This window comes from Zeus faber, assembly GCF_960531495.2.
Source record: "Zeus faber genome assembly, chromosome: 14".
Lineage (NCBI taxonomy): Eukaryota > Metazoa > Chordata > Actinopteri > Zeiformes > Zeidae > Zeus > Zeus faber.
The window spans coordinates 11,019,574-11,047,018 of NC_137200.1; the positions used below are offsets into that span (position 1 = coordinate 11,019,574).

Sequence of the window (27,445 nt, forward strand, 5' to 3'; positions counted from 1 at the left end):
AAAAGGTGCAGACCAACATACACGCACACACATCAATAGCCTATAAATCCACAGGGTGAGTGGAATTAATATCGCAAGACAAATATTTGGGAATATTGCGCTCGTTTTTCATTGTGAAAACAGGCAGGGCATGTGGTCTCCATTAGAGGAAACCAAAGTCCTACAAAAACTTCACTCAACACCCGAGGAAACGGGACAGACGGTTCCTGCCCTCAATCTAAAACGCACAGCTATCTAGTGAAGCTGCAGTTTAGCAGACCATACCGCAAGAGTGACTCAAGGTATCCGTTTGAAGCATTTCTCAAAAAAAGAGAAGAAATGAATTTGGCGGGGGGTGGGAGACTACCGACACAAATTACAGTTTTCAGAGTTCTCGTGGAACGCAGCATCACTTCGGACACGTGTTACAGTTTTCCGAATTCCCGTGAACGCAGCATCATTTCCGTCACAAATGAATTTTTCCGAATTCCCATGAACGCAGCATCACTTCCTGCCGTCTCTCGACCCGATACAAACTTTGAGCGCTTTTCTAATCAACCTGAACCAGAGAGCCGCGTCCACGTCTTCCCGCGTAATACCAGAGAACGAGTCCACGGGTTAATCGATCGCGGATGGCGTGGCTCTCTCGGATGAATAAAAAAATAGAAATAAGAAATGCTAAAATGGGCCGCCAAATAAACTTTGGCGGCTGTTAATATACCTGGGCACCCCGTCCAAGTAGAGTCTTTGTGGGGTAAACACTGAAGAAGTTGCAGAGTGGTATTCATTCAGCCATTTTCAAATGAGTGTTTTAAAATAAGAGATGGATCCTGTTATTCTTAAACAGCCCTGAAACAGTCCTGAGTCTTGAATTTGACCTTTCCTGCAGAATTCCTTAAGAGACTTTTCTTTTTTTCATATTAACCAACAGCGTAATAACATAATTTAAGCACATTCCATAGAAGGGAGTACCGAGGAATTCTGTCTCTAGCGAGCACAGTTTCTCCTTAACAGTCCCGATAAACAACGGTTGAAACACTGATCCATTTGGACGATGCGAGCAGCAAGTCTCCATTTGAGATTGGAGACAGACAGAAAGGGTCAGCCTGGTTGGTTGGAGATGGACAGGGGGGGGGGGGGGGCGGGGGGAGGGTTGGAGGGGGCAGCGACGTGGGGACGAGAGAGATGGGTGGGTGTCACAGTGATTTTTGTCAGCTGGGTGAAGCGGCGCTCGGTCAAGGGGAGGTTCCCCTGCACTGTGCTGCGCTCAGCTAATTAAAACTCGCTCTTTATGCACGCCTTTGCACACACACACACACACACACACACACACACACACGCACCCATAAAACACATATATAGGGCAGGCCATAGCCCCGGCCCCGGTTCTGACCACAAGTAAAATTATACACCTTTTACTACCTTCATTCTTGCTCCCTTGGTAATACATACACACAACATGCTGTATATCTACATATATTATGGACACTAATAAGACAAATGATGTGTCCTCAACGGCCACTGAAGTGCCACCACCCACAGGGAGTCAAGATGTCCGTGCTGGTAGTGTGTGTAGACATAGTAGAATGTATGAATGCACATCCGACTTAGAGCTTGTAGACACACCATGGGAGACTCAAGCGTTTAAGTTAAAAAAAAAAAAGAAAGAAAAACACATTGAAAACTTCAATCGCCTTTTTTCAACCCAGCTGTTTTACGTAAAACCGGGAGACAGTCTCACTTCTACCCCCTCCTCTATCTACAGGCATCTATCTCTGACGTTATCCTGATTGTGTACAGTATGTTGAGGGCTCCTGTAACCAACTCCAGTTCGCGCTCCCAAATCTCGAGGGAAAAACCATACTCTACATAAAAGCCTCACTTTGTGTGATGTATGATCAAGGTATCTTTTTAACAGCACAGGAAAAAAAGTGTTTTGTTAAATGAAAGAAAATTGACTACAATTGGCTTCTAAAATGTTACCCCTGTTTTTATGTTCTTTGGAAATAATGTGATTTTACTGCATCAAAAATAAATTAATACAATATTCATATATTCACCAAAGGGATTTTTAATGTGTGTCAGTTTCTATCCCCCATGCCAGGCGCAGAGGATTCGTGATGGTCAACTGAAAAAGATATTTTTTAATGCCAGAACCAATGACATGACGGCACCTGAGGTGCTGGCAAGCGAGGAGCTACGCAAGGGGTTCCAAGGTGAACGCTAACTGATTTAAAGGAGAGATGGCATTTGTATGAGAGCGAGAGACGGAGCGAGAGCAACGGCGAGAGGGGGGGAGAGAGACAGAGAGAGAGAGAGAGAGAGATAATGAGGTCGTTTCTGTACTGGAGTCAGAAAACAATCGACACAAACGTCCTACACAAACAACCAATCGGGCAACTTTCTACCTATCAGAAGCCCCCTCCCCCTGAGATGCTCCGAGGCAGAGCAAACAAGGTAGCCAGAGAGAGCGAGGGGAGACACGAGGCAGCCGACGGTGGACGAGGATGGGTGGTTGCCAGTGATTCGAGGCCGGACTGCTGCAAGATGTCACATCCTCACCTCTGGCACTGGACGCTTCTGTCATCTCCCCTCATGACAGATCCTTTGCTCTGCCCCCGGTAATCTACACTATTTATAGAGACCGGGGAGACAGATATGGAACAGCCCCATTGTTTACATGACGAATAAGATAAAGACAGTCGCAGGACTCGCTGCCGTACAGCCACGAACCAGGTATCGCCGTGCAGGCTGGATCTCCGGAGATTCTCCGCGATGTTTCGCATGGGACGGATCGCGCAAAAAAAAAAAACACGAAGGGAGGGGTTACCATAAAGGTCACCATGAAAGCGTTCTAAAATTAGCGTGAGTGTGAAACGAAAAGCCACTAGGTGAACGAGACACATCCAAAAGGATGAGAGCTGGAGATGAATGTGTGTGGCCAGAGAGGACGAAACGTGAGAGCACCTATTTCCCCCCCTCCTATTACCTCCTTAAATCGTGAACCACGTCAGCCATTGTCAGCGACAATTAGTGAATCAAATCCTTTCCATCACAGGCTAATTGAAAGGTTTCAGGCTTAAGGAGTAAAGGGGATAACGTGCATATGGCGTTACCTAGTACAATCAGTTTCAAGGTCATGAAAGTACGCTGATGTGGCATGATAATTGTGTACAGCGTGCCTTAGACATTTTTTTAAAAGTGTGTGGCAGTAGCTCAGTCCTGAGGTGAATTACTAAAGCCAGCAGTGACCACGTAGAATGCTTGCCGTCCCAAATGAGGGTATTAGATGATTCATTTATTTCGGGGCTGTCTGGCGGAGGAACCAAGAACAGTTTTTGACGGAACAGAAACAGCGCACAGTGTCAGAATTATTCAACAGCATAAATGTCATTACCGAGCAGGGGTGGTTATCCGTTTGACTCGCAATGAAGAGGAGCAGGCAGTCCTACGAGATCAGGCTGCGGTTTTTTCCTCTTCTTGTAAATGATGGCTTGTCGAACGCTGCTTGATAATGCAACTTATGAAAACATCACAGCATGGACAGCAAGACGGATTGCCTTGCACGTGGTCACATGTCCGTGTAGGCGTGTTAAACAGATGGTTACGGTCGGGTTTGGCTTTTCTTTTGTCGGGGACGTGCATCGCGTCCGGTTCCTTGAATCCCATTCCGTCAGAGTTGGAACTTAACTTTTAAGGAGATGAACAACGCCTTTTTTGTATCCCGGGGCAGCGGTGCCCCACATGGGGTTGGGGGGGGGGGGAGCCCCAGGGGTCCTTCAAGAGGTTCCAAAGGGTCCCCAGAAAAATAATTAATAGTTAAACCTCACAGTTAAGCCCTTAGCACTATTATAGGATGTGCAATCTCCCTGAATGAGAGGGACAGAATTTGGTGGCATCATATCCAACAAAAAATAAATAAATAAAAATCTGAGATTGGGGGGCCACTGGCAAAATGGTATCAAATTGAGGCTCCTCAATGTGAAAAAAGACTGAGAAGGACTGACCTAGAGGAGGCATAAAAACTCCTTTAGGTTTTTTTTTTTTTTAATGCGAAATAGAAAAGGCTGAGGACACGCTTGGTTTTAGGATTAATATTCAACTGACAGAACCTCATCTCACACGTTTCATACATTTTTCGCTTCTTCTGAGGAGCAGGGAGGGACCAAGAAACGACTTGAGTATCCAATCACTGCTGGAACTGTGTTTCTATGGAGCCCTCTGAGACGGTAGTACTACTACGAGTGCGCTTTCCGAGAAAATCAGTCAATCCCTCACAAGGAGACACACTTTTGTATTTCAACTCAATTATGGTTGACGTTTATGAACTAAATGTCGCACCATGTGGGATCAAAATAATCCAAATCCTTGAAAAAGAGTTTTGGTCCGAACGTAAAATCCACCTCGGCTGCTTTTCTAAAAGATATTAGGGTTTTTAACCGTGGGAATTTTTAGAGAAATACCTTTTTTTTTTTTAAGAGATGGAGAGAGAAAAACTACAACTTCACTTCACTATGACTTCAATCAAGTGACTTTTCATCGTGGATTGCTGGTCAGTGTCGCCAAATGCAGGTGTATAACTTCAGTACTTTAATATAAGATAACTCAACTCAGTTTGTAAAAAAAAAAAAAAGCCCACAGCACTAAACCGGGAGCTATTCGAGAGAATGAAAATAATAAATAAAGATAATAATAATAATAATAATAATATAAAAAAATAAAAATAATAATAATAATAATGAAAAAAATAGTAACGATGGTAATTGATTAAAAAAAAAAAAAACATTTTAAACATTTTTTTAAATAAAAAAAATGAATCGATTTAAAAAAAAAAAAAAATGAACACAAAAGCACAGTGTGGAGATGGGGAAAGGAACTCACCTAAGAACGGGACGGCAGCGTAGCCTCGCATCGCAGCCTCCATCCAGAACAATCCCACTCCCACTCCTCGTCAAGCCCAAAAGCGACGCCTTTCTTTCTCCTTCTTTCTTTTTTCCTTATTTCTGCAACTACAGTGTGACACTACCGGGGGATCGACGAGTGGCTACCGCCTGTCTCTGTGGGGAGGGTGGGGTGTGTTGGGTGTGTGTGTGTGCAGGAGGGGTGGGGGGGGGGGGGGGGGTCCTACGGGCGGCCAGCTCTTTTTCACGAACCAACCCCCATCATAATGTAATATCGTCAGCTAGCTCCCCGACTTCCCTGCGAAACCACTGTTTAGTTCATATATTCCGGGGAATCCACGCGTGGGCTGCGTCTGCGCTCCTCGTGCTCCTTCCCGCCGTCCGTCCAGCCCCGCGCGTGGACTCCGCGGTGGGAGGGCGGCGCAAGGTGTGCACGTGGCACCTTGGAGGGGGGGGGGGGGGGAAAAAAAGGGTGGGGTGAGGGGAGGGGTGGGGCTGGGAGTGCACCCCTGCGTAGCCTGCGACGGGACAGGCTCAGCGGCGTCTCCGGATTGTCCCAAAAACCATTGTGTCGGGGAGGCTTCACCTGGGGCGTTGGGAGGGGAAAGGCACAAACAGTGGGGAGAGAAGAGGTGAGATGAGATTATTAATCCCAGTGGGGAAATTCAGGAATCACAGCAGCAAAAAAAAACAAGAAAAAAAATATATATATAGTACAGGTAGTATATAGTGTATAGTGTATAGTGCATATAGTATAAGTATAGCACAGTATATAGTTTATCCTGTATAATGCATACATATAAGTGAAGTACAGTATATAGCTTATAGTGCATAGTATATAGTATATAGTACAGTATATAATGTATAGTGCATAGTTTATAGTATATAGTACAGTATATAGTGTATAATTCATTTAGATGCTGTATGACACAAGTGGTGGCGGTGTCACAATAATATGCAGTGGCATCACAGCAGCATTACAGAAAGTGTCAATCGGTGATAGCAGCAGTAGCGATAATTATAGAGGTATGGTTAACTATATAATAAAGTATATACTATTTATTTTTATGGATAATGATTTATGATAATAATAATGACCAAAGTATAATATAATAATGAAATAAAATGTGTCGTGAAAGTGGTAATCTGTAAGGTTATTTTGTTCCATCATGTCATTTTGGATCCCATTTTTTTAGCTGCTTCCATTGTTGGTGGCAGGGTCCGCCTTTACCCGGCAAGAAAGCGCTGATATGAATGATAAAAAATATCTTCAACAACTTTAAGTGACCAACAAAAGAAACAAATCAATCTATCAGAAGAAGGCATATTTTTGAATGGAATTCTGGGATGTATAGTGTAATCCACCCAACAACAGACAAACCAATAGATTTTCACTTTAAGTTAAACAGATAGAACAACTGAACCTTGTTTCCTTCACCCAGTTTGACAGCACCAGACCAGCAACAGAACAGAATCCAAGAGAAACAGAGATGTGTTTTGATTCAGCTGTATAGACATGATAGGAGAGGTGCCTAGGAGAGGACCACAGATCCAATTGGAGAGGTGTTTGTAGAAGGCTTTGTGAAGACCATGCTTTGCAGGCCACAGTGACTTGGGTGTGTCCTTCCTCTGGGTTCCAGCCTAAGTGTGACTCTGGGAACAGAGCGTAATGATGCAGCACAGGTTCGCATTTGAGGAAGTGAAACATTTGAATGCCAAAGTTTTTTTAAGGTGCCGCCAACAAAAAACTGATGAAATATGAGGACGAGAAAAGATAAATGTGTAAATTTGGCAGGAACTGGAGAACCGTGCTTTTACAACATGAGAGATTGTGTCAATATGACTATGTGGATGTTTGGCTGAAGGAGTGGCTCAGCCGTGGATGCGTGGAATTACCAGATGGGGGATACACAAAGCCAAATTTCATGAGTGGATTTTGGAAACATCCTATTTTGCAACATGTGTCGCCTCAGTGCAGGTGGTTCAGTGTGCTGAAGATTTAATATGAGGAGTTTGGCTGGGCTTGTGTTTGGGGACAAGTACAGTTAAAGGGAATGTAAAATTTTGAGTAAAATGTCCTACACTTTGGTATCATCATACTTTCCATAACATTCCTTTGGATAAGAGAGATTAGTGATATCATATGAATTGGAGAGTTAAGAATACCAAAAGCCCAATGGTCAATAAGCCATAATGATTAATTTGATTTGTAAGATGTACCTTCAGACTATATTAGGGAGCATTGCCACCAACCGCAGTGGAATCATAGTGGTCCATCAAGAACCAGACAACCTGTTGCCCTGAGATTTACTGGACTGTATGTGGACTTGTCTCCGTCCAAGACAGTAGGTCTTGCCAAAACAAAAAGACACCATATTTTAAACACACAACTATGAAGGGCTCCCCACAAAGTATTCAAGAGTTAGAGACCACACGACAACGAAAACATTGAGTTGTAGTTCATGAGGATGAGAAGCAAAAAATATGGAATGATGATTATGAAGATAAGGTGAAGGTTATCATAGGGATGGTGGTGACAATGATGCTCATGGGATGATAAATGAATGCCGAGCTTGGTGAAAGATGGAACATTAGGAGTCTTGACTCAAGGCGTCAGGCCTCAGCCATGCCTTTGGAGATCCTGCTGACTCTTGTGAAATGGAGAAGAGAGAGAAAGCGTGAAAGAGGTGGAGCTGGGGAGGTAGTGGGTAGCAAAAAGCAGAACAACTGAATGTCAAGTGGATCTGCAAGGTTAAATTTTGATTGGTAGCAGGTGTTGTTGAAATGTGGTCTCCTCTCCCGAACCCCAGGTCATTCTAACTCCATATTGTGGGCGACTCTACCAATAGACACAGGTTCATGGAGGGAGACGGAGTCGGTTGGGCAGTGAGGTGCCAACAATGTGGGTTTTTATTTCCAGTACAACAAAAAGGCTCGCTGGGCCTACGTTAACATAAGTTCCAAATTAATTAATCTGCTGGTTTGGTCTGGTCACAATCTGGTCCGCAGGCTCCTGCTCCTTCACCACGCAATCCTCAGCAAGATAGGCAACACATATGAAAACTCTCCCAGCCAGTTCCGGCCAAACAATGGCAATGGGACTGATTGGTGCGGCCCATTACAGATGCAGTTATGCAGGATGAAGTCAGTTGTGTCACCTGCAGACCATGGCCACGGCCGACTTAGGCTAGGGTGCCATCCAGCCCCCAGCCCTCTCCCCATCCCCTTCCCCAGAGTGGGAGAGGAAGTCGGCAATCACCATCTGCACCCCCGGCCTATGGATCACCTTGAACTTGAATACCTTGAGAGCCAAGTACCAACAGGTGTTCCACACATTGGTATCCTTCATGCGGTGGAGCCACTGCAGCCGGGTGTGGTAAGAACAGAGGGTGAACAGGCACCCCAGGAGGTAGTAAAGGAGGGTGCCGACCGTCGACTTGATGGCCACATCAAGGGCTGGCCACTGGCCGGTCGGCGCCTTCCACCTGCTGGAACAACAATGCCCCCAGCCCTCTGTCCGACGCACCACTCTGCAAGCAGGAAGGGAGAGGAAAATTCGGTATCAACAGCACAAGCATGCCACAGAGAGCTGATTTTATTTTCTCAAATGCCTGCTGGCACTTCCCCGTCTGCTAGACCGGATCTGATGCACCTTTTTGAGTTAAATCAGACAAAGGGATGGTCAGCTCTGAAAAGTCAGCTACAAACCTTCTGTAGTGGCCAGCCAGCCCCAAGAATTGTTTTACCTCTATCTTTGTCTTGGGCTTTGGAATGTTTGTGACCGTGGCAGTTTTATCTACCTGGGGTAGATGAATCAGTCCTCCACCAAAGAGGCACCCCAGATTCCGTACCTCCCTCCGCCCAACACTCCTTCGGGTTGGTGGTGAGCCCCGCCCACCTCAGGGTCTCGAGGACTGCCCCACCTGCTACATATGCCGCCCTCAACCGTCACTGTGGATGATGACGTCGTCCAAGTAGGCGGCGGAGTATGCCATGTGCGGACGCAGGACCCGGTCCATGAGTCCCTGAAAGGTGACTGGAGCCCCGATCAGCCCGAACAGAGGTGTAACAAACTGGTACAACCCCTCTGCAGTGGACAAGGATGATTTTTCCTTGGAATTAAGGGAATGGAGACAGGGGAATCTGCCAATAGCCCTTGGTTAAATCCAGTGTCGTGAAAAATTGAGCTGTGCATGTCCGGTCAAGTAGCTCAACCCGGGCATCGGGTATGCGTCAAATTTGGACACTTCATTCACCTTACAGTAGTCTACACAGAACCAGACCAACCCATCGGGTTTACCTACCAGCAGGTCACCACATCTGCACTCTGGTCTGGCGGGAGATGGTTAGTGGAAAGGGCCAGGGTGGGATTGATGGCTTTTGGAACCTACGGCCCCAGCTCATCCCCCTCGATCACCGCGGTGGCCAGAGACACAGATTGTTTTTGGAGAAGACTAATTTCTTTCTGTTATTTAAATAACTCCTTTAGTTTTGGGTTTTATAGCATACCCTTTTTAAAAGTTTTTTTAATACATATACCTTGAATACTGGCGGTTTACTATAACATATAATCAGTTTCTTGCCATCTGGGGGTTAATAATTAACCGCAACATCCCCCTCTTTGTGAGTTCTGAAGTCACATTCTAACAGAATAACGAGGATAAATGAATGACTACAAGTGGTAACACTGGTTATGCTGGATAACATGACTTTAAATTATAACAATGAGTATGCTGTATAACATATGGCTTTTAAAAGGAAACAATGTGTACGCTGGATATTTTGTACACCAACAAGCAGCGAACATAGATGTACCTGTGAGCAAATACATAATAAAACAACTGTAGTGAGTATACGGAGCAAATGCATATAACACAACAACTGTAGTGAGTGCATGAATACTACAAGGATATATGTGTTCAATAATATGCAGTGAATTATATGAGAAATACAGGCATGGAGTTTTGCATTTTATGCATAAACATTAGAGCCGTCATATTTGTTATCAGAAAAAAATGTTTATACTCGATAAAATTTGTGATGGATAAAAAAACATGCAAAACAATCTTTTCCATGGTATAAACAGAAAAAGATGACCAAATATCAACCTTAATACAACAACAACCTTAATATAACAGGTACATAAGAAACCATTCATCTCCGGTAGCCTTTGGAAGTTCACCAAGCCCCCCTTCACCTGCTGGCACAGATTTTCGATGACGGTATTGAGTATGTCCCACTTGAGCTTTGTATGATGTGTATTTCACGCAGGCAGATGGCTGTAGCTTGTGTGACCCTGCCCAGAAGGGACTGTAAGCAGGCAAAGACATAGCTGCCACTGTGGCAGGGTTAGCAAAGAGCGGGTCCACTGTGGTTTCTGTGGCTGTGTCTGACGAGGAGCTGGATGACATGTCGGAGGAGGCTGGTGTAGGGGGACTGAGACTTAGGGATCGCATCCAGTCGTCCTGGTTGTGACGATGGGGCCTGCATGGGTGTGAACTCACCTGAGTGGAATCTTTGGGGGTTCTGGGGCCATTGATTAACTGTGGGAAATCTCTGTTTTTGGGGCCACTGGTTTTCCAGGGGGATATGCCAGGAGCCGGGAGCATTTGCTGGGAATATAATGCCTGGCCCTGTGTCATGAAAGGTGGTGCTATTAAAAGACTTTAATTAGAGGGTGTCAACAGGCATGAATTGAGCTTATGGGATGGGTTAGCATTCTGGTTCACAAGGGTGGGCATAGTAGGGGCTGGTATTTGTGGGGCAGGATGGTGATCATAGCTGTCCTTCCAGTTGTAGCCATCTGTCATGATAATCGGTTACATGTATGACTGTATGTATGTGACAAATAACCTCTTGAATCTTGGATCTTGTAAGATCTGCTGCGAGCACTTGGTGAGGAGGATCTGGATCCTTCCAGGTATCTGGCAGTTCCAGCTTTTCCTCCGTAAGCCGCGAACCACCACCCAGTCAACTGGTCATGTAGTGGTCCTTCAAGTGAGATGGATAGGGTTGCTTTAACCTGGACACATAGACTTAAACACTTGGGTGAGAGACACATTATGACAATAATGTTTGGTCCAAGCCCACGATTGCAAAAATGAAGTACGTGGAATAATTCTGTTAACAGTTATGTTGAATAGCCGACTACAGTCCCAGTACCAAAATAAATGCATGCACCCTAGTGTAACAACATAATTACATTGTCACAATGTCTAATATGTAGGCGATAATCTCTATAGAATATTAATTCGAATCCAAAACCATGCAGGGTATTTGAATTTTCCTGGAATGCAATTCTTGAATGTTGCCTAAACATAACCCCGTCTACACAATCCATTAATTAAGTAAAATCTAAAAGTGATAAATACTAACTGGACAATCTGGTCCCTACTGGTTTACGTGAGTAATTTGTGGTTGGCTTTTGTTGACAGAAGACAGACCGAACCGCATTGATCTCCCAGTCAGCACTTCATGCATGGACAGTCCAGTCACATTAAACAGACTTTTATCCAAAGCGACTTACAATTGTTCAATCACCGAAGGACGCAGCCATCAGGAGCCATCACAAGGACACTACAGAATGCTAGCAGGAGGAGCCTGGGATTGAACCAGCAACCTTTAGATCACTAGACCACCAGCTCTACCGCCTGAGCTACCATGTGATCGTCCTTGCATTCCCATCATCACTAATGGCGGGAATGAAACTCACTCAAGCTTACCTTCAATGGGATTCCATTCAGAAAAACATATAAATTATCACCAAACAATATTTTTACTATGACAGGAAGTCAGCTCGATAAAGTCCATCATGAGGTGTTTGAAAGAAGCACTTGGAATAGAATGCAGAAACTGGCGGTATAAATGTCTCTTCCTGCATTTTTCTAAGCACAATCATTATGTTTACTTAATTCTCTAACCATCCCCCCTTTTTGATAAATGGTACCTACCATATCTCAAACAAGCAAAGCAACGAAAAACTAGTGGGGGAGGTTTGGCTTCCCCTGCAGATCATACAGTACCAAGTGGCTCTGCCACTTCAAACTTTGGCTTGCCACAACAAAGAACCTCAGTGCAACATAGAACACAGTTGGACGACATGCTGCATATAGTCTGGCAGAGTGCAAGAAACAACTTAGTAAAGTGACTTAAACAACATCTTGTTAAGTGGTTGTAGAAAGTAATGTGACCTAGTGACTGGAATAGTTCAAAACAGCAACGCAAGACAGCATACAACCTTCGACAGAGTGCAGAGTACGCAACCAGGTGTGTAGGGGGGGGTCAGATAGTGGCAATTGTCAATAGGCGGTAAACAGTAGTGTGGTGGTCAGAGTGTTAGTTCAGTGCAAAGTTTATATAGCAGCAGGGGGGGGTTCAGATCAGTCCCTGAGGATTGAGGAGTCAGATGGCCTGGGGTTAGAAGCTTTTGCATAGTCTAGATGTGAGGAACCGTATGCTTCTGCCTTCTGCCAGATGGGAGGGGGGTGAAAAGTTTATGTGAGGGGTGGGTGGGGTCTTCCGCAATGCTGGTTGCAGCGTGTGGTGTAGATGTCTGAGATGGAGAGGAGAGGGATTCCAATGATCTATTCAGCTGTTCTCACTACTCGCTGCAGGTTCTTCCGGTCCAGGTTGGTGCAGTTATTACAAGATTACAAGATTAGTGAGGAATCCGAGGAGGAAGCAACCATTATTAGACAAGAGCAATATCAGGTTGTGTTTTGTTTTTTGGCTTTGTTGGATGCGTGGGCTCCAACATTTCCTAAAGAGATGGGGTCAAGCAAATTAATGTAAATAACACAAATAGGAAGGTTAGAATGGGGGGCTTATGACATCAAAACATTAAACTGATTTTCTGCATATCTCATTAATCAGCTACACTTCACCGTATCACATTGGCCCGTCCACATTCATGGAATCAAAATAAAACAAAATACAGTTTACAACAGATAGAAACACAAGCACAACCGATTGTAAGAAATAGACAAACACTGTATTATGCAATAAACGGATGACGGACAGACAAACAAAATGAAAACCCTCCTAATAGTTGTACTCATGAGTCTCAATCATCGTAGTTGAACTTTTCAAGAGCTTCAGTAACAAGATCTGGGCGGGTGGAAGCCACAACGATTTACATGACTGCCAAGCAGTCATGTAAATCTCCATAAGAGAGAGGAAAAGTAGCTGGAGTAGGAGCGGTGCACCACTTTAAAGTAACATGAGCAAATTGAAAGTTGCACATGTTGATGATGGAGGGGTGTTGCTGGAGAGAAATGAGCCGATTTGCTTCGTAGCAAGATAAAGGCTACAGCATGTAATCAACCCAATAACCCTGGCACCAAGTTTCCGAGCATAGTATGCAACAAGATGTAATTTATCTTCATAAGCAATTAAGCAACATTGCAACAACACAGCTAACATATATCCATCTCCCTCATCCACAGTAAACATAATCCAGCAAACCCAACATGGAGCAGGTGCAAAAGCTTGTTTGAAAGCAACAAAAACGTTCTCCGGTCTAATGGCTGGGCAAACGTTGCCTCATTCCACGATCCAAAAACAACAATTACCACAACAGCCCAGAAAGGCCATGCCAGGGTGCGACCCTGAGGAGAAAATAAATAATAAAATAAATTTCATGACTCAAGTAGTGAACGTTCTTTTGTGCCGACGAGAGTTATAAGGGAAAAAAAACAATGTGACCATCTTGTTCCAAGTAATTTGGGAAGTCCTGTGTATCCACGACACAAGCAGATCAATCAACTATCAACATTGGAATTAATGTGCTGCCATTAAAAACTTGAAATCAGCCAAATAAATTTCTGTAATGTGGCAGAAAAATATTACCGGAGGCTCCACACAACTTCAACAATAAGTTAAGCAACTAGAGAGGATACGGAAAAAATAATGTGATTTACATACTAAAATATTTGAAATTTAGCGTTCAATACTATATTCCTAATTTATTTATATATATTTTTTACTCATACCTTTAAAGGTACAACTAATAACTGTAAACAATAAGCCTTAGATCTCAGCAGTCATCAAGTTAATAGAAGCTTGACTTGCGTTGATCAATAACATTTGATCTCATGGTCAATTTGTGTCACCTAACCTTTAAAAAATTAAGCTTTGAATTGCTAATCTTACCTCTTGGCCAGGGAGTATTCAACTCTAAGTCACATCATTCTGCAGTCTGATAAGAGAAAAATTGATAAGTTATTTGGCATTTCCAATCAAGTAAAAAAAAAACATATGTTTATATATATATATGTACAAAACAAATGTATATATATGTATAACAAGAACTCAGGGCCCTGCCCATTCAATGTTATAGTGGACAGGAGCGCTACATAGGGTAACATAATTACCTTATGTAACCACCCAGCCTCGCTGTCAGGTGAGAGAGGGAGACATCAAATATAAAGAACATTTTAAAGACTCTGCTAATGACTTAAATCTCTGACAGCTGCATCCCCTGCCAGTTGCCAGTGGTGGCTCACCACACCTGCAGATGGAGCCAAAACCACCCCCCCACTACCACAGATCACCTGTTCTGTTTTTGTCTCTCTAATGAGCCCTCAGGTAGGAAAAAGCAACTTTGCTATTGGTCGAATCGAAAAATTTAACTTCACTGCTGGCAGAAAATGTAACAGGACAACATTTTGGAGAAATTTTGTGTGGCCAGGCCCTTCGAACTAGGGCTGGGTGATATTGACAAAATCAAATATAACACTATGTTTTGACGAATGCCTCAGTATAAATAATATGAATGTTATGATATTTTGGGTGACTATTGGTGCTTTCATCATGAGGGATATTTACCCACAAGAAATATTTGAGAAACAATCATTGGCAATGTAGACATTATGACGCTGGAGGCATTGATTAGATAAGCTAGAACAGTCTATGAAATTCTGAAAAATTGCATTGCTTTACTGTAAGGCAGCCTCAAAGACAGCGTTGTTAACTATCACACAATGTTATGATGTGATATAAGATATGCGGTTCTACAGTTAAATGAAGTCCGTGGCACACATGGATGAAGTGCTATCGCTCATTAATCATTATTTCTACCTACAGCTGTAAAGATGGACTGCTGCAATACGCACAGGTATTCTGTAGAACACTGACTGCTGTGTGTGTGTGTGTGTGTGTGTGTGTGTGTGTGTGTGTGTGTGCGTGTGTGTGTGTGTGTGTGTGTGTGTGTGTGTGTGTGTGTGTGTGTGTGTGTGTGTCTAGTTTCTTGTGCTGCACCGTATGAGGTGGCCCTTCTCCATTCTGGCCCTCCAGCTGACTGGCAGAGCTTCTGAAGGCAGAGGATCCATTGAGTGTGACAGCGTCTCCCTCTCTCTCTCGCTCTCTCTCTCTAGCTCTGTTTCTCTCTCTCTCTCTCTCTCTCTTTTTCTGTCGCCAGAGGGGAGATGGGGGGTGGGGTGGGGGTGCGGGGGGGTCGCAGTGCCTCACCTTCCTTCTGCTGTCACGGCTGACAAGACGCTCAAAGGCTACGGCTGCACTTGTCATTTTGATGTGTGTTCTGAGATCTGTTTCAAAAGATAAGGGTTTCATCATAGCGCTTGCCGCTTGTCAACGAACACCAATGGCTGTTCAAAGTCAGTGTCTCCTGTTGGTGAATTACATTTAAATCTGTGCTTGCACTACTTTTTTGTCGCCACTAAGTTGCATTTTTATTGCATTACACGCAAATTGCGGCTGGCTTGCATCAAGACCACATAGATATCATATTACACCGTGATCCAGACCCCTTCTTAATCTGAATTTGAAAGTTGGAAAGTAAAGAAAGCAAAATATGTATATTATCCTCACATATCCTCTCTTAAAACTTGACAATATATAATACACAGCATAGCCATAGCCCAAAACATTTTGGTTAGACCAAACACACGAGTCACAGTCAAAGCAAATCCAGACAGGATTTGTGAGGTCATCACATGTATTCTGAATAGGTAGTATAGGCTTAAATTAAGTCACTAAAGGGAAGATAGAAGAAGGAAGATATATAGAGATATATATATATATATATATATATATATTTTTTTTTTTCTTTATATATATCTAAATTTATTTTATATACATATATTTCATATATATAAGGTAATCTGACTCCATTGATATTAAGATCTTAAACTCTTACCTTATTAGACTGAGCTACCTTGACAAGTGTAGGGTTTTAAAGTGGAGTTGGTCTATTTAGTTTTTTGTTTTTTTGTTGTTAAGCGATCTCTAATTATAATATGACAAGTCTGTTCTGGTCTTCCCGATCATGAATGCAGAGCTCTTGTTCAGCTCCTTCCCTTTCCAATATGACATCAGTGGCCATAGTTGGGTAGCTTGCCAAATGCTGACTCAGTGGGGTGGAATTTATATTTCTTCAAAGGTCAAATATGACCTAAGTCCAGTATGGACATCCTTCTAGATCAGAGTAATTCAAAGGATTTGAAGTGTGTTTTTTGTGGGTAATGAACAGAGTAGTGCCTGTGAAAGCCACGCCTTCATTAGATGTCTGCCACCGCCACCCCCGTTGCTTAATGACTCTCGAGAACGTTGACATAGCATACACCTCTACGGATGATTTTTGTTTTTCAATTACCATTTCCAAGACCAAACAACAACAAAAATACCTTCTATTGGATAAAGAAAGAGTCCAGGTCGGCTCCGCTTCAGGGCTGTGAGACAGCCAGCCAGCTGAACACATAATGCACAACAGCTGGAGGAAAATAACAAACAACTCTAAACGCTCTGCCAAATACATAACCCTTAGTTCTGTAAGTTGCAAACAATTTTGGTATCTAATTACAAACAGATACGCACACACACACACACATCACACACACACACACACACACACACACACACACACACACACACACACACACACACACACACACACACACAGACACAGACACAGACACAGACACAGACAGACAGACAGACAGACAGACACACACACACACACACAGGTCTTTAAAAATACCTTTGATTTAGCGTTACATATTTGCAAAGGATTGCACTTTTACACAATCAGGATCGTTCCTAATTCCAGATACATGGCTGTGTGTAACCTTTCAGGAATTCCCGCCCATCTTCATTTTCATCTCGATGGCATTGCGTTATTGCGTGCTGGCACTGTGTACTTGCAGTCATCACATTCCTATCTCTTGTGGTATTGACTGACACCACTCGCTCAACGACTCTTTTCGTCGCTTCAACCAGGCCACGTCCCAATATTTGAATTGTCATCCTCTCTCGGCAAGTTTTGGTTTTCCACTTCAGGAAATTCCTTTCCTGACCGCGGGATCTATTTTGTATGAACGGCATGTCATCCAAAAATATGACATTGAATTTGGAGCGACTTAAACCCCAGTGTTCCAATTTGGGCACACCCTAAATTTGGAAAAAAAAAAAAAATACTAGAAATTTTGCAGACGCCCATTGTGGTTTTTGTTATGATAACCTCTGTCAGCAACTAAATTATATTAAGTGGATTTAAAATAAACTTATTCTTCAAAACAGATGTATTTTCTTTTTCATTCGAGTTCCGAGTTGAGCCAGTATGTACATATATATATACATACACACACATATATATATATATATGTATATATATATATACTTTATTTTTTTACATTTTTGAGATTTTAAAGTAACATTTGTGTTCTAGAACAAAAAATGCAGGAGCTATTCATGTTTTGCTTTTTATAACCACAATTATTGTTTTGAATTTTTATCTTGTTTTCGTAAGTGCACTAAAAGTGCAGCCCAAGGAACTAGAGACACAAAACCTAGATCTAAATGCTGGATGCTTTGAGGCTTATTGTGAGCAATAAAATTTATGCATGTTGATTATGTTTCCGTTCACATTTGTGTCCCTCGTAAAAGATGCTGTTGAGCCCTGAATGTGAGTAAACATATCGAGCACACAATGCGTATAAACACCTTGTAATTCCTAGGCATTCAAATCCAGTGTGGACAATGTACTAAAAAAAAGGCCGCTGACTGAATGACAGCATTATACTCGAGAGAGGAAAAAAGGCCTTGTTTTGTAAACATCATAACAAATTAAATTCCTCTCCAATCCTCTAATTTATGAAGAGGCTTTAAAATAGGGAAGTCGATGACACCTCAAACTAAGGAGATTGATTTTGGCTCACATTGATTCACAAGGCTTGGACGCCACCAGCAGAATCTTCTGTTTGTGTGCGGTACAATAAAACCGAGCCCAGGTTTTAAAGCTTGAGTCTATTACGTTCACCAATCTGGACACTAAATCTTCAAAATTATAGCCACTAACGCCGTCCCTGGTCAATTGAACCTTCAGGAATGAGTCATTTTGGCCATGGGGCTGGCGACATGGGGCATCATCTACATGTGTGTTGACTGTGAAAATCCTCCTGAAATAGCACTGAGCGAACAAAAACAGGCTCATTAAAAATGTATGAAGGGTACACAGCCCCTGTGTTTCTCCTTGCTCAGGGATTCTGCATGGCTCAATAAAGGCTAAGGGCATTAATATCATTCCCAACAATGCATTTCATTTGCGAGTTAATTTCTGTCGTTCGTTTCAGGCCGATGTGAGGGCAGTTGCCGGGCAGTCAGCCATTTTCCCTTCCTTTCAAGGATGTACCCCCCCCCAACAATTTGCAGACATGTAGAGGGATTGTTCATTTAATCAGTTCCATTCACTCTCCCTCTCTTGTTCTCCTTCTCTCTGTCATTGTCTTAAGAAAGAGAGGAGGACTGTGGCACGCCAGTGCCCCTATATATAAATATATACTGCATATACAGTAAATATATATATATATATATATATATATACACACACATATATATTCCGGTGTTGATGATGTACAACCTCAACTGCTGATCACCTGCTGTAGGGTAGAAGTGGAGCCCCGCCCAGGGGACAGTGGAGTGGTTCATTCAGTCAGGCTTGAGGCTTGAGCTCCGTAAATTATTTTCTGGTTCAGTGAGCTTATGCTCTAATAAAGAGGATAAAAAAAATATATAACGATGCTCACTCAATGGTGAACGTGAGCCTTGCATTAACAAATGAAGGCAACTGTAGCAGGAGAACCGTGACTATCCAGCGAGCTCTCCAGATGCGGTGACTCATCCGACACAGAGCGTTTGGTGCTCTGGGTGTCCCTGCATGATGTCTGCCAGTTAAGTCTGAGAGGTCCCACTAGATAAAAGTGAAGGTTAAATAATTTGGTGTTCTGCGCCGAGTGATTAAGCGTGTTGTCTTGTGTAATGTGTGTTGAGGTGACCAGGGTGTGCAGCTCCACTCCCAGTTCCATTCAGTGTGTGACTAGCAGTGGCGTCGTTAGGGGTGGGCATTGAGAGCTTTAGCCCCCAATGTTTTATGTATAGCCCGCAATCTAAAATAGCCCCGAAGAGCGAGCTCTGTGCCCCGATCGCTCCCTCTCTGACGGTACAGACTGTGCCCACGGCGCGCCAGCGATGGGGCGCCCCCAATCGGCGTGCCAGAGCGGCAAAATGGCTAAAGCCTGGTTGGGCTAAGACCCTGATGTCATTGTATCCTAGCAATGCTCCTGGTGACTGCTGTTCCATCCAATGTGTGTGCCAACTGTACACCAATACTGAGATGGAAAGGCTGCAGCTGGTTGTAGGTCTATCCAAAGCTCTGATTGGTTGTAGGTCTATCCAGTGCTCTGATTGGTTGTAGGTATATCCAAAGCTCTGATTGGTAGTAGGTCTATCCAATGCTCTGATTGGTTGTAGGTCTATCCAATGATCTGATTGGTTGTAGGTCTATCCAATTGGGTCCAGAGACATTTTGGTCTGCGGCCATTGGTAACGCCCCTCTTAAATTGAAACTGAACTGAGAGATTCCGGACTAATACGCATTTGCGAATTAGATTGGCGATGCCAGGCTGACGTAAAATATGTTTGAAAAAAAGTATTTTCAAGTCGGCGTTGACAAGTTTTTTTGGAGAATGATCTAGGATGGATCTATGGATCTATGTAGAAATGGTGGGACATTCATATTAGATGAACGGAACCTTTAGAATTTGAAGACAAATCAAACGGAACTGCTCTCATAACTGAAATGACACCACCCACTCCGCCCCCACCTTACTGATGGCCAAAAAGCGCTAAAAACTTGTTTGAAGGAAGGAAGTTTGAAGAGCTTTGTATGAAAATGTATAGTTTCATTTGAGATCCAATGGTCACAAGGGTCTCCAGCCCAGTTAAGGGGATAAGTACACTTAACCAAGACAAAATATGAATTACAGTCTTATAACTGCAAAGTTAAACATACCGTATCACTGCACTGTGAACATATGAAGGACCTTCTATTTTGTATAATCTACAAATCAGCACCAAATAGGTCCCCCTCACCTGTCAGCAATTCTGGGATTGTTGTGTCATTTAAGAACACACTGTACGTGTCAGTGTTCCGGCAATGGGTTGGAAGCTTGAAAAGGGGAATCTGCTCGCATTGCTGGCAAAGGTTAGTCCAGCCATGTTCAGGTTACAGAAAAGTGAAGAAGAAAACTCCACAGAGATGGGATCCACAAGTGTGTAAACCCATCTCTGTGTTTCCGTGGGATGTATAGTTTTCCATGTGATTTTATATCTAAGCAGACACAGGGGCCACAGTTCCTGGAGGTATTTATTTATTTATCTGATACAAAATTCTGTGGTGTCTTAAGACTTTGGCTACTGGTGCAATGCAGTTCCTGTACTGCTGAGTGGGCCCTTTCATGCCGGCGGACGTCGCATTAGCCTAAGAGATTTATGATTGGGGTTGGAAATCAAAAGACCCTGTAGTGTTATTATTCCGAAGTGGTTTCGGAGACCTAAATCAGGGCTATAGAGCGGTGTTTCCCAACCTTTTTGATTCTTTTCAGAATGAAATAATCCCACGGCACACCACGATCCTGTAAACCACTGAAAACTTCAGAAATATGTATCACGGTGCTGAGTGTTAAGGCCTACTGGTAGTGACGCAAGACGTTACTCTCAACGTGTAGAGAGGCAATGGAACACCTTTAGATCATAAGCGGAGACTACCTATTTAGAATGACAGAATTCCGACCACCAATGGAATCAAGAGACCAGTGATCCTTGATGTCTCCAGATAACTCACATTCAAATCTATGACCCCTGATGCTAGAATTTAGCATGTCTCAAAAATATACTGTCAGTAAGATAAGGCAAGATGGTACTCTTTTGATCTCCCATGGGGCAGCAGCTCACTGGGGAATATGAAGTACTAAATTCACAATATAAACATTCAAAGAAAAAAAAAAGTAATAAACAGCTCAACAAAGTAAGAAAATAAAATAGGTAATTAAGTGAAATTAATAAGAAACTGCTCACGAATATACAGTGTAGTTTCAGTGAAATGCAAAATAGAATATGATATGTAAAATATGAATTGAGCAATGTGCAAAGTAGCATATGGAAATATGTAATAAAGTGACAGCAGCATGTTTATTAATATTTGTTATATTGGTTATTGATGGGACCACGCGGAGAGAAGGCGCCAAGGTGTAAATTATTTTCAAAAACATGACTGGAATCATTTTCCATAATCCATTCACTACGGATGGCTGTGATTGAATAATAACAGTATTATCCTATAAAGGGGGGGAAATGATTCCTGAATTTGTATTAGATTCTATAATGGCAGTCATGGAAACCTAAACCCCTTTGTTACAGTCAGCAAGTGCGGGCCAAGCAGAGATCCTGCCCTCAGACAGCCTACTCAACATTGAACTACACATGGGAACCGCCAGGCCCCTTAAATTAGTGCCCCTGTGTTGTTCTCGAGTGGCCAACTTCAAAAGCACTAAAAAGCTTTTCTGCCTTACCTCCCTCCCTCCATTTATTCATGAAAGTGCCTTTATGAAAAACATAGGATAGAGAGGGTGTTTGGAACTTTGTGGGAAAAATTGAACCAGGCTTGATTATACTCATATAAAGCATAAACTATGAAATGCAGTCCAATCAAAATCACCTGAGTAGATATCATGAATGAACCATATGAACCATATGAACAAATATTGAACCATATGAAAGTTTAAAACTTGAAAATGAATCAACAATCAAATGATAGTAGATCCCAAATGACAGAATAAACAAAAAATACAGAAACACATGGACATAAAAATTAACTCTGAGATCTGAAATAGTGTGTGTGTGTGTGTGTGTGTGTGTGTGTGTGAGTGTGTGTGTGTGTGTGTGTGTGTGAGTGTGTGTGTGTGTGTGCGTGCCTGTGCAGTGAATGCTTATCTTTTTTCTTTTTTTTTTTTCAAAAATAAAAACAATAGAAAAATAAACAGCAAAACGTGCTATATGTCTATTTAAAACTAAAAAATTCCCATTATGAATAAAGGCTTTAAATCCCCCGATCTTATGTCTTGAAGTCAAAATGCTGAGTATTATTATACCTGCAGCCTACATAGAACATAGGCTAATAGAGCAACAGCAGAGACCATACTTGATATGAGAGATTTTAGGATTTCAAAGGTGCAATTTTTTGATTCTCTAGGCTTTAGTTTGTCAAATACATAGAATATGTATTAGTTATGGCATTTGTGGCATTGGCCCACAAAAAAAAATAATGATTTGATCCGCGAGCCATGTAGTGTACGATCCATCTGCACAGGCACGGCTGCTCCCAGGAGTAATTATTTATTAAGATTTATGCCCGTAATTCATTATCACCAGTCATGCTTTTTCGACTGCGCCAAGGACCACTGAGTGTTTTCTCTGGATTGGAGTGCCCTTTGTCTCAGACAACTTTGCTGCATTATGTAAAAGAGAATGACCTAAAACAATGTGAATAAAACATTAAAAGACTAAATAAAATATTGAACAACCAAAATTAAGAAATATAAAACTTACATCTCACATGAACCTGAACCTAAGTCTCTGCCAGACATGAGACCAAGTCCACCTAATCCAAGTCACAAGAAGGTCTCAAGTAATTTGGTCCAAGTCTCAAGCAAATTCCAAGTCATTTTGTCCTTGGGCAATCAAGTCAAGTCAAAGGTTAAGTCAAGTCAAGTCAAGTAAAGTCCTTAGTTAAGTCAAGTCAAGTCTCAAGTCAAGTCATTTTTTCTTCCCCAAGATACTTCAGTCTACCTGCAGTATCCACTCTTTATAAAGAGAAAGACAAGGCATTAGTACCTGTCTAATAAGGATATTATTGGCCAATCTATCTAACCTGTTCAACAAGTATGACAATGAATTCAACTTATATTATAATTATGTATATTCAGTAAAATAAATGTAATCAAACAAAAAACAAAAAACTTTTTACAAGTTATATATTTCTTAATTCTTCATTTCTTAAATATTTCTTCTCAATCAAAAAAAATGCAAGTGTGCGCTTGCATACCAAGTAACGTTACACTGACACTTATAATGTGAACATTGACAACGTTGAACATTTTACATCCCAGCCCATCGATTAACGGTAAATATTGGTCAAAGATGTTCCTTTAGTCTGTTGTCGGGCAGGTCACAATTGAAACTGTTAAACCGCCTTGTGACCAAAAGGGAAGTTGCCTTTCACTTGTCTGACTTATCGTACCCCACCAGACCGTCTGGACAGGAAACCAAGCCACACCCTCTGCTAACTGTTTATGTGAACTATACAATTTTTCCACTCTCACAGTAACCGTCCATGTGACCTAGGCGATATAAGTCCTTGAGCCGGCTGGTTCGAGGGAGATGCTCTTTGCTATTCTGTGTGACATGTGACGTGCTCCCCGCTGATTGCAATCTTCTTTACAATAAACTTAGACTAAGTGACAGTTGTTGTATTTTCTGTTTAACCTGAACTATCTCGCCCCCCGCATCGACCACCACCTGAGTGGCTGGAATTTCCACGACATTACATTTTTATTTTATTTCTTTCAGAGTTCAGAGTTTCCCATGAACACAGTATCCCTTGCTGCTTGGAGAGCCGCGTCCTGTCTAAACACCAGTGTGACCAAACAAGGATGGATTTATTTTTACATAGTCAGACTTCTGCGCCTATTTTGGTGAGTAACTTAAAAGTAATGTAAAACAGACAAGTACAGGATAGATAATCAGTGTTTTTTATTTTTAATTATACTTATTAAAAATCAGAACACATCGGCAAGTCATTAAAACAGTGACTTGAGTCGACATCTCTGGTCTTTGCTAATGACTGCAAAGAGACTAGATGGCATTGCTCCACTTTTTGCACTTTGCAATCTGGTTTTTAGATCACATTTTAAATTGGAACCCCAGTTTATCCATTTAGACCTGGATTTCATTTGAATGCGGAGAAATGCGAGAAGAAAATCTGAGTTTATCTGCAGTTTGAAACCCAATTTCCAGACACACAGATCTATTCCGAGTATTTCTAATTTGAGAATGTTAGGGCTTAGAAACTTGCCAAAAAATACTTTCATTATAAGTACTTCAGTCAGTATGGTCAAAATGAGCCTTTGATGCAAAGGTTAAGGAGAGCGCTCCATGTGTTTCGACATCGCTGCCATGCAGACATGGCTTTTGACGTGTCCTGCAAAACATACACTCATCAAGAGTTTCAATCACAGACAGAGCCCTTGTAGCAACACAGACAACAGCTAAAAGATGCACTTTGAAATCTCATTTTAACTTGACCAACACAATATCTAGCAATACTTCGTACAGACGTCCATAAAAGAAGGAACACGGTGCGTGCTGCTCTATCCGGCTTCGTGAGCTCAAGACTACTTATTTTATCGATCAATACCCTTAGATACGTTTGTTATTCTAAGGCTGCTTCAAGGCATTTGGGCACAGTGAGACGCTGCAGCAGAGGGGTAAGTTTCTCGGTAGCAAAGAGTTCAGGTCAGCGAGGTTGCACAACGTTTTAAACGATGGGAACGAACATTTTAATAAGGACCCGGGTTGAAAAACAGCAAACCTATCCTTAAACACGGGTGAAGTCCTGTGATGAAGAGAAGGCATTTTGTCAAGTTGAAAAGGAAAGAGACTTTGTGCGTTTCAAGGCCCGTCGATGTTGGGCTGCAGCAAACCGAAAACGCTTGGAATCTTAATGCAAACAATGAAATGAGTTACATTAAGTGGATCGGATCATTTAACTGTGTTCTACAGAGCTCTACAGAGTTTTTGGTGCAGTGAATTAACAGACACATACACCTGTTTGTAATCGCTCCGTCTCCACTTTGCTTTGCTTTTGCCTTGACGTCGCTCTTGTTATAGAACTAAGTTTGTTGAGGAGCAGGCATACTGACCTAAGGCTCATGGCGTGTGAATTGTTATTATGTGCGCAGATTTCAGAATTAATAAATGGTTTCTCCCCATTACTCATATTTATTGATGTGCTTATATGATCATTAATTATATTCATATACTCTGGTCCCTATTCTGGGATATCATCCAAGGTTCGGCCTCATTGGTATTGGTATTCATTGCGTGTGTTGCAAGCTGCTTTGATTCGTGTGTGCGAGCGTGTGCGTGCGTGTGTGTGTAGGTGTGTATGTGTGTGTGTGTGTGTGTGTGTATACGTGTGTGTGTCCGTTCAACTGTGTGTTTGTTCTAAATACTTTTTCTCCACTTGTGGACATCCAACTTCTCACCCCTGGTACACTTTTGGTGACAGAGAAACACGCCTTGCTGCTTTCCAAAGTAGCCTTCTGCGGCCCAACCTCCACTCCTATTTGGAAGTGCGGGATTTCTACAGAGGACCTCATCAGATTTGAGAGCTGACACACACACACACAGACACATACAGCCACCCCTGACACACACACACCACACACACACACACACACACACACACAAGCGCACACACACACACACACACACACACTATGTTTTCTATACGCCAACCGGATAATATCCCGAGTAATCCATTTTCCCAAGAAGCAATTAAGTCTCTTTTGGTCGAGGGCCAGGGAGGCGCGGATATATTATGAACATATGGAGTTCAGGATGTGGGTTTCCAACGTTCAGCCTAAGAAAAATAGAGCGGCAAGGTCTCTGCGCACCTTCCAAAGCAAAGAAACTGTGAGTAAATCAACACCATATGGTGGGAAAAGTCACACCTGTCATGTTGGATAGAAAAATAAACCTTTCGCAGAGGGTATACGGTTACTCTGCTGGAATGAAACTTAACATTGCATTACAAAGTTCTAGAATTGAGCAGGAAAGAAGTGTAACATTACATTGCCTGTGATTGATTGATATGATTGTGGATGCTTGTGCCTATAAAGGTAACCGATTATGGATTTCAGTCCAAGACACTTTCATTTAAAAGGTCTCCATTTTTGTTTTGTTTTTACTTTGCCTCAAATCAGCTTGTCAGAGAGATCAACTTTTCAGCTGCAGGTTTTAGGCATGCTGTTACCTTTTCACAAATCCGTTGTGCAGTCAAACGGAACAAGCATTATGGCCTTCAACAAGCTTGATAAATGTCCCTTAAATGTCATCGCAGGAAATTTCTCAGGATTAATGCTGCATTCTCATAGAACTGGGCAGACGGGAGACGGCAAATCGGAATGTTAGTGGACGAGAGCATGATTGCAGACCGGCAGAGAAGACTAGCAAACAGCAGTAGTACATGCCATTTGCCATCCAAGATAAAATATTTGAACTTATAAGCTGACGGCTTGTCAGAGGCCTTATAGGCGGCCTGGCATGGTAGGGGCGCATGGCGGGCCGCTCTGCACCCATGGCTGGTCCCTGTGGGTTGGATGCCTCCCGCTACATCCCTGTGTTGATCTGGTTGTGCTTCGCCTATCTCTCCCAGTGCCAGAACTCAGAGTCAGTACATACACCACACAATATGCCCAGTTTGGGACAATTGGGGTGCAAGCTATATGGGTAGGGATGTGCCAGGCGCTGCCCGTCACGCTCCTACCCCGACGTGCTTCTCATCCGTACTAAAATTGTAATACCACTCATATTAGCTTAGAACACATACACATATACGCACATAAATCTTACTCCGAATAACACTCCACCAGACCAGGGTCTGTGGGGCAGGAGGGGTGCGAGTGATTCGGGTTCGACATGTTTGGAGGACTCCCACCCCCAGACCCTACAATTTTAACTGCAATTGCCAACAGCACACATTGGGCACTGGGGTTTTCCGGGGTGGCGGGGCGCTGGTGGGTTGATGTGGGGTGGTGTGGTGGTCTCGCGTGGCGTAGTTGGTCCTGTAAAGTTGCAGCTTCAGGTTATTACTTATATAATAATATAATAGAATATGAATAATTAATTTAAAAAAGAAGGGCTTCGATTGCCAGCGGAAACCAGGTGATGAGCCATCACTCAGTTAACAGATGTAGATGTGCTCTCTCTCAAAGCTGCATTACAATATCCATACCATACCCTAACCCTAACCCATACCATAATGCAAAATAATCCATTGTCAAACGTTGCAAGAGATGAATACGATGCTTTATAGCTGGCTTGTATAAAGTTAACCAACTATGAATGACTAATACATTTTGGAGGGGAATTTAAAATTCATTTAAGTTTGCAATAAACTATGAATAGGAAGCTACATTTTTCTAGCTTCATGC

The 27,445-nt window shown here is 42.6% G+C and overlaps 1 protein-coding gene across 1 annotated transcript in view; it reads right to left on the reverse strand.

Annotated features, from left to right (window-relative positions):
• clmpa (CXADR like membrane protein a) overlaps positions 1–4,993 on the reverse strand; it is a gene marked incomplete at its 3' end in the record, with an annotated part of 61,311 nt that extends 56,318 nt beyond the window's left edge. The window contains exon 1 of the mRNA XM_080014172.1: positions 4,861–4,993. Within this exon, the coding sequence (XP_079870298.1) occupies positions 4,861–4,903 (43 nt within the window). The 5' untranslated portion in view covers positions 4,904–4,993. The remainder of the gene's footprint in view (positions 1–4,860) is intronic.
• Between the last annotated feature and the right edge of the window lie 22,452 nt (positions 4,994–27,445).